Consider the following 8357-nt stretch of genomic DNA (forward strand, 5'->3'; position numbering starts at 1 on the left):
TAGAGAGAGAAGCACTAGAGAGAGAAAAGCTAGAGATAGAGAGAGAGAAGGGGGGGGGGGAAGAGATGGCTTCTTCTTCGAGCTCTGCGCTCCCGAGGTTTGGGCATCGTTTTCAATCGAATTATCAAGTGGAGAAGCTCGTCCATGGCGTTTTCTCGCTTAGCTCCACGTTTGTACTGCCATCTTTGGTTTTGGCCGCTTCGGGCGGTTGTTCTTACCAAAGCAGAAGTGGGATCGGCCGGATCTTGTGCCTCGCCCCGCAATTGTGCGATCCCGAAACGTTGACGGTTGATTGGAGTGAATTGGCGATCGGAGAAGCTCGATCGGATGACGAGCTCCTTGCATCCGTTCGGCTCCGCGTCCGATCGTTCTACGAGTTTAACCAGTCGTTTAACATCGAGGTGAGTGGCGGTTCGTTTCCGCGACCTCAAAACTTTTTTGAGGTTGTGTTTGTTTTGGATTATAGGTTGTCATTTGATCTTAATTTTGTGATTATATTATGATTATGATTGGATAGAAACATTTTATTGAAGTGTGGGGATTCATTTTAACCGATCGTTTAACATCGAGGTGAATGGCGGATGATTTTTCGGAATTTGATTCGAGTCGTGTGACTCAATTTTTTTTTTTTACTTTGTTGTATTGAGTTTAACTCTTCTAAAGTAGACCTTCAATTTTAGGCCATCAGATTATCACAAGAAAGTGATTCATTATGTTAATCATGGGGATTAAATTGAATGTGTGGATGCTTAATTAAGATCAGACGAAAGAGGATTAAGTCTACCAGTTCATAAGGGCCTTTTCCTTGGGTCATACGTTCGATTGTACATTCTCCTCAGCTACCCATTGCTCAGAGAGACTCAAAAGGCCAACAATCAAGAACACTAAAATTTTCCGGTTATCTTGAATTAGCGATTGACTCAGTTACTTTTTTATATTCCTTCATCCTTAAGGATTTTCGCAAGCAGTTGTAATGATCCAACAAGTTGATCCCAGAGTTTTCTCTTTTCATAGATTTCTATGTGCTGATGAAATCATTGCATGTCAAGTTGTGGTAGGGACACAAGGAGTATGTAGTTGAGCGGGAATTTGAGGCGCTGAAAGAACGTGTGGCAGGAAAGAGAACCGGAATTAAAAGAGGTTCATGCATAAATATCACTGCGCCGTTGTCGCACCTGTCGAACCGTGCTGACGATCTCTGCAGGGAGTGCAAGGTACTATAATGCAGGCCACTCTTCAAAAAATTTCACTTTGATTTCACTTTTCTATCTAATATCTGATTTTCTTTAACTAGGTTTAATCTTACTTGGTTTCTTCCACTGGGTTTATCTTAGAAAGTTCATCAATTTATGTCTTTCTCGTGGGTTTTAAGCATACATTTATGAGATTTATTTTTCTTAGAAAATAAATTCTGAGATTTATTCAGTCATTCGAGAGACATTATGATTTACCTACCGCTTTATATTAGATGTTCTTTGCAATGAGCTGGTTTCTTCTCCTCGTAGTATAATGACAATGAAGAACAGCGAGTGGTGATCGCTACTTTAGATCTGAACCAGTGTCTGTGCCTGGCAGATGAACTCCCTGGAAAGAAGCCTGAGGTACGACACTACACTACAATCATTCATTTTCATGGCCGCATCTCGTTAATGATGGAGAAAAAAAAAATTTCCTTTCATCTTTCTCATGTGATATGATTTTTTTGAAATTTCCTGGAATTCGCATCTTCTCATTAAGTGAGATTTTATGAAATCAGGGAAGCGGGCCCGATATCCCACGGGCATATGTGAGCAATGTTTGTGTGGCCAAAGAGTTGCTTAGAAATGGCCTTGCCTATGCGTTGGTTTTGAATTCCAAAGATGTTGCTCGAACCTGGGGTATTAACTTGATTCCCTCTTTCTTACTTCTTTCTCATCCCTTCTCAGCATACTCATTATTGGAACTGTATTTTTGCATAATTCGCGTTTTTAATCACTGGTATGATATAGAATAGTCTAGGAATAATTCCTTCGCACTTTTCCATGTTTTTGTTCTTTCTTCAATTTGTTGAAGCTTTCTCCTTGTCATTTTGAATGAGACTTTTGAAATTTTCCGTCTGCCTTGGAATGAAGCAATGAAAATTTCCACTGATTTTATTTATCTTGTCTAGGAATCACAGATTTATACGTTCATGTGGCGGTGGACAATGTGGCCGCCAAAAGATTATACGAGAAAACTGGCTTCACATTTGAGAGCGAAGAACCGGCTTGGCAGGCCAGATTCCTCAATCGAGCCCGCCGATTCCTCCTTTGGCAAGGCCTATGATCCAGGCAAGAGATAATTAGCTCTGGTTAATGCCTTACATTGTTATTTATTAATGTGTAAATCTTTGTATTTAATGGGCATTAGAATCAAAATACTCTGAATTCATATTTTTTCTGGCTATTTTGCTTTCCTTTACCTGTCTGCTTAGTTAGTCTGTGGACTTTTGATTAGTAGCTTTAACCACTATTAATTCCATAATTAAAGGTCTATTAGTGTGATCTGGGTAGATCTTATCTGAAATAGTTATTTCCTTCATTGACCAACATGAGAGTGAACCAAAGTTTGAAGCAGTCGTTCTGCATGATAGCTGGGGGCCTGCTCTCTCACACACACATTCTCTCTCCTCTCTCCCTCCCTCTCTCTCTTCCTCCACCTCTCTCCCCCTCCTCTCTCTCTCTCTCACTATCTCCACCTTCTCTCTCTCTCTCTCACACACACACTCACCTTTCTCTCCTCTCTCTCTCCCTCTCTCTCTCTCTATCTCTACCTCTCTCTCCCTCCCTCTCTCTCTCACTCTCTCCACTTTTCTCCCTCTCTCTCTCTCACTCACCTTTCTCTCCTCTCTCTCTCCCCCTCTCTCTCTCTATCTCCACCTCTCACTCACTCACCTTTCTCTCCTCTCTCTCTCTATCTCCACCTCTCTCTCACTCACCTTTCTCTCCTCTCTCTCTCTCCCTCTCTCGCTCTATCTCCGCCTCTCTCTCTCACTCACCTTTCTCTCCTCTCTCTTTCTCCCTCTCTCTCTCTCTCCACCTCTCTCTCTCACCCACCTTTCTCTCCTCTCTCTCTATCTCCACCTCTCTCTCTCCCACCCTCCTCTCTCTCTCTCTTTCACTATCTCCACTTTTCTCCCTCTCTCACTCACTCACCTTTCCCTTTCTGTCTTCTTCCCTCCCACTCTCACCATCTCCACCTTTCTCCCTCTCTCTCACACATTCTCTCTCCTCTCTCCTCCCTCTATCTCATTCACTCACTCTCCCTCCTCTCTCTCACTATCTCCGCCTCTCTCGCTCTCTCTTTCTCACTCACTCTCTCCCTCCCATTTTCTCACTAACTCCACCTTTCTCCCTCTCTCTCCCTCTCTCCTCTCTGCACTTATCATATACAATAATCGTCGTATTTTTTATTTTAATATTTCCATTGAGTTTTTAATTTCTTACTGTATTTATTTAACTCGTATAAGTATTGTTGATACCAGCCCAACATTTCCTCAAAAATAAGGAGTAAATATTCAGAATGAACAAATAACATGGTTTCAAGCAATTGTATTGACATTGTTCATTATAAATAAAACTTAAGATACTAAATATTGTATATTTTAATTAGTGGGCTCATGTAAGAAAACAAATAAAAGTAGGAAAATTAAGTTGGCTTACTAAGAAGATGCCTGGTTATTTAATATAATCATATCAAGGGATCAAGAATAAGACACAAAGAATGTGTCACTGTATTTCGTACCTGTTCAGGCTATTATATAATCTTGTTTTGGGAAGTATAATCTGTCATAGCTTCTATCTCACTCAATGGTGCAACAAATGTAGGCCATAAAGCCTTAAGCAAATGAATATAAGTCTGTGTACATTACTCAAAACTTAAATGTATTGCTTTAACTCTTTAAGAACTCAGTCCTTCTCCGCTGTCACATTGGCATGCCCATTCAAGGATTTCTTCACCCTTTGCCCACCTACATTTTTAATGAATGCACCTCATGAAAGAGTTTCTCCATGCTCTGATCTCATTGATCTCTACGTTGTGCTCTTTGACTTTGTTAAAAAGTTAGCAAAAACAAATACTCCCAGACTTTCAATGTCTTGTTTCAATAATAAAAATCTAATTAATTTTACTTCATTGTCATTCACCATCTTATCCTACAATCTCTTATTTAATACTTATGCTTATTAATTTACCATGAACACCTTCCTCAACTCAATCTGAATCAATTCACTCAAGATCAATATCTATAATTGTGATTTCTCTCCAAAAAATAGTCTCTAAAATTTTCTCCACACATATCTATGGTCTTTTTAAGAGTTTATCAATATATTTAGGGAATTGATATCCTTAAATTGAACTCGATATGAAATATATCTATGAATTAAAAAACGTTCATTTATTTAAACAATAATTGTTACCAAAAGTAGGGTGAAATTAACTTAATTTTTTGCTCTCATCCCTTAAAAGAAAAGAAAAATGTGGGCCATATATAACCAGGATGCTAAATATAAAATTTCATTTTTTGGTGGAATACAAAAATCCAAGTGATGAACCAGAAAGAACAACTGAATGCAGCTCTATCAAAAATAAATGTGTAAAAAATGGACTAAAATGTCAAACTAAATAGGGATAAAAATGGCACAATAAATTAGGATAACTTCTTAGTAAATCATTGAGTTTCAGCACAAAATATTTAGTAGTAAAGTTGATATGATATTTTCTATTTGCATGATGAATAATAAATTATCATCTGATATCTAGTAGAAATAAAACTATTTAAATACTTTGATCAAAATTAATATCGACATTGTTATTTGACATACCAAATCAAGTAAAATGATATTGGGTATATTAACTTTAATTTCTTTAACTTTTCAGGTCAAAACTCAATGGTTTCAAACACTGTTGATATTGTCAACATAAACTTTTAAAATATAAATCACTTGAAGAAACTTAACATTACCAGCCATGCATTGATCACAGATATCAATTTATGTGCTTTATTTTAGTGAAAATTTGAAAAACCAAATCACGAATTATTTTCATAAATTCATTGGGTATCATTTACTTAAAATATTTTTTCTATGATAAATTAAAATGATTTTACCTATAATTTGTGGGATCTTAAGTTGGAATTGATAAATGGTATTTTTATCCAATGAAATTTCCATATTTAAAATTAAATTAAAACTTAAAATTGAAATGTATTTAATGATATATAATCTTTAAAAAAAGATTAAAATAAATCAATACCTGCATAAAAACTGATGCACAACTAAAGAAGAACCGTATGGAAATATGTGGATGAAAAAGGATCGGGAGTCAGCCTTGGAAGTGTTTTTCCTTAAAAGAAAAACACTGGGTGAAAATGAACTACAATACATATATTTTTGGAAAAATAAATTCAGTTAAATACAAATTTTCATTCAATCATGTCACTAAGAACCCTAATTAATATATACCAAAACCATTTTCTAAATTCCCATGTGAAGCCAATGCTTTCTCTTAGTGAGAAAAAGGTTACATTTGACACTCAAAGGAAAAATGGGCAAAATAAAAAAATAGTTATAAATATACTTTACCTACAATTGATCTGATAACACAATTTGACAATGATAAAATGATATTTTAGATGCTCATGCTGAAAACTAGGCCACATTTTGATCTCCACGACTTTGAATTTTCATGGTTATTCTAAAAAATCCAAAATATGCACACACCTTAGATTTTATAATGCAATTTATTTGGATTAAAACTTTTAAGCCACCTGAGATATGGTTGGAACACCATCATCACCTTTTGATAAAAATTAAAGCTATTTAAACCCTTTTTGACAAAAATTAAATGGCTACAAGTATCTCAAGTTGCATTCTTTATTCAACTATGTCATCTTTGAGTGAAAAGATACTATTTTTTCTATTATTTCATGTAACTGTCACTTTCAACATTTTTTACATTTGTTTCATTTTCATAGTATGTAGTTTACATTATAGGAAATATGTTTTCTAAAGGTATTTTTATAAATAGTGTATTGTCTAAAATCATAATATTTTTATAGTTTGAAATTTGTGTAATGGGAAACATGGTCATCAAATAATTTGAAAAGTTTGATATGTAAGATGTTTTCCAATGTAGGGCATGAGATAACCTGACAGAAGTCATTTATTATTTAAATTGATAGCTTAAAGAAGGACTATCTCAAAATAATTTTAAAATTCAATAAAAAGTTTTTATCATGAGTGTACTTGAACAGTAAATGTGACACTATAATGATAAAAATTTTAATTTATCTTTGAATCTCAAAATTTGTTCCAAAAATAAATTTATTTATATATTAAATTAATATGATAGACAAATATTAGGTTACAAACAAAATTTCATTTTTTGTGGTATAATCCTTTTAATTGATACATGATAATCTGGGAACTAGGGGTCTAGGCTATTGATTCTAAGTATCACTAACCTAGGTCGAGTGATGAGTTCCCTTGATTAAGAAATACATTTATATTCCTCACTGATATGAGAGTGAGGGTCAAACAAAAGAGAGCACTAGACAAAATCTGAGCGGATTTAAGCTAAAAAACAAGCGTGTAAGAATTTTAGGAATTATATTCAATTTTATTTTGATTAAATGGAGTGTAACGACAATGAATGATGAATTTATCTATCTAAATCATTTTTATTGAAAGTAAAAAAATTCAAGTAGGTACATAATACGTTTTAGTGTTTTTAAGGTATTTTTCTAGATTTTTGCCCCATTTAGCTCGGCGGAATTAAATCGGGAAGAAATTTAGAAGAAAATAATTTTTGAATTGTTCTTCTTGAACAAATGTTGGTTGAAAATGAATTTTGACTAAGATTTACAAGATTCTGTTTCACCCCACACTTGCGGGATCTGCCAAGTGTTGTGAATGAAATCGGGTGTGTTCTTGGGCCAAGAACACCCAATTCCCACGACGCTAGTGGTCTAGAGAGAGAGAACCACTAATCTTGATTTATACCACAAGAAATAAAGATTAGTCAAGGAGGAGAAGGGTAGATAAAGAAATAGTTTGTTTACCTGGCTGGTAGGCCTACTCCGTCCACCTCCACAAGCCCTGGACGCTTCTCACTTCTTGGATCCTTGGGCAGCTCTAATGTAGAGAGAGAGAGAGGATGGAAACCATGGGAGGAGTAGAGAGAGAAGGACCTCTCTCTCCTGCCTAGGCCTTGTCAACTCACCTTCTACTTGGCCCTCACTAACTCTCATAACTCTAGAGAGAGAGAGATCAAGAAAAGAGTCTTCTCACCCTCTCACTAAAATTTCAAATGAAAATTCAGGATGTCTTTTTACAAAGGAGTCTAAAGCATTTATAGGCATGCTCTAGATATTGGATCAAGTTAATGGGTGAGAGTTGGGCCGAGCCCATTGGCCCATTAGTGCCCCTTCCAGAAATTCTGAATCCTTTTAAAGGGTCTCTTGGAGCTCCTTTTTGGGTCTTCTCTCAAGAGGGAGGCCCATAAGCCCAGTGATAATTCATTTAGCTTTATGAAGAGTCCCTTGGTCCTTTCATTTGAGAAATTTTCCTAGTCCTGAAAAAGGTCTAAAATTATCCAAAGAATAGGTTAGATTCAGCCCACTTGGCTGCTTGGCCAAGTGGGTCACATTAAGTAAAAAAAACTATACTTTCATACTATTTAAGAGAAGAATATATCTGGAGAGTTCTAACATGATAAATCACTAAATGCACATACTCCAAGTTAGGATTTTATATGAAATGTGAATAAAATGTGCCTTAGTGAACTCTTATTTAATACCTTTATATTGAGCTATGAATAAAAAAAATTTAATTGATATAATCGTAGTGCCTATGTAACCAACTCAGTGATGTTCAAAATCATTCCACCCATGCCCATAGTCTTACCATGTCACAATTGCTCCAGTGATGCCTCAACCCCTAGCCTGAGGTTTATATATATAGTAAAGGAGATTAATGTCACATAAGATTTCTTTTACCCCAATAAAATTATTTAGAAGTTTGAATATATTAAAGTGACTTTATTTAATTATTTTTAATTTTTTAAAATTTTTTTTAGTTTCTATATTTTCATGCTACTAGCAATCCAACACATGGATCAAATAGGAGGGCGAAAATCAGACTTCTGGTTTTTGGATTGAAATTCGAGGTATATTTATCTCTATCATATATATCCATTCATACCCATCTATAAATAGGTCTCTTCATCATTGTAAAAAGAGTACTTCTCGATTTGTACCTAATTAAAATTAGTGACATAATTTTGGCCATTCAAAATATAGTTCAGTTCCTTTATTATGTGTCAGTAGAAAATGATTGAAT

The 8357-nt window shown here is 35.2% G+C and overlaps 1 protein-coding gene across 1 annotated transcript; it reads left to right on the forward strand.

Moving 5' to 3' along the window:
- LOC144709228 (Acyl-CoA N-acyltransferases (NAT) superfamily protein) lies at positions 1–2437 on the forward strand. Its single transcript, XM_078582695.1, has 5 exons — positions 1–401; positions 1059–1214; positions 1506–1601; positions 1757–1877; positions 2150–2437. Exons 1-5 carry the CDS (start codon positions 66–68, stop codon positions 2302–2304), a joined length of 864 nt encoding a protein of 287 aa, XP_078438821.1. The 5' UTR covers positions 1–65; the 3' UTR covers positions 2305–2437.
- The last annotated feature ends 5920 nt before the right edge of the window (positions 2438–8357 follow it).

The sequence above is a fragment of the Wolffia australiana genome, chromosome 11 (assembly GCF_029677425.1).
Source record: "Wolffia australiana isolate 7733 chromosome 11, ASM2967742v1".
In the NCBI taxonomy this organism is placed as follows: domain Eukaryota; kingdom Viridiplantae; phylum Streptophyta; class Magnoliopsida; order Alismatales; family Araceae; genus Wolffia; species Wolffia australiana.

Coding starts and splice junctions, on each gene's coding strand:
- LOC144709228 (XM_078582695.1), top strand. CDS start 66: ATGGCTTCTTCTTCGAGCTCTGCGCTCCCGAGGTTTGGGCATCGTTTT. Junction 1,215..1,505: donor ATCTCTGCAGGGAGTGCAAG/GTACTATAATGC, acceptor TTCTCCTCGTAG/TATAATGACAATGAAGAACA. Junction 1,602..1,756: donor TCCCTGGAAAGAAGCCTGAG/GTACGACACTAC, acceptor TTATGAAATCAG/GGAAGCGGGCCCGATATCCC.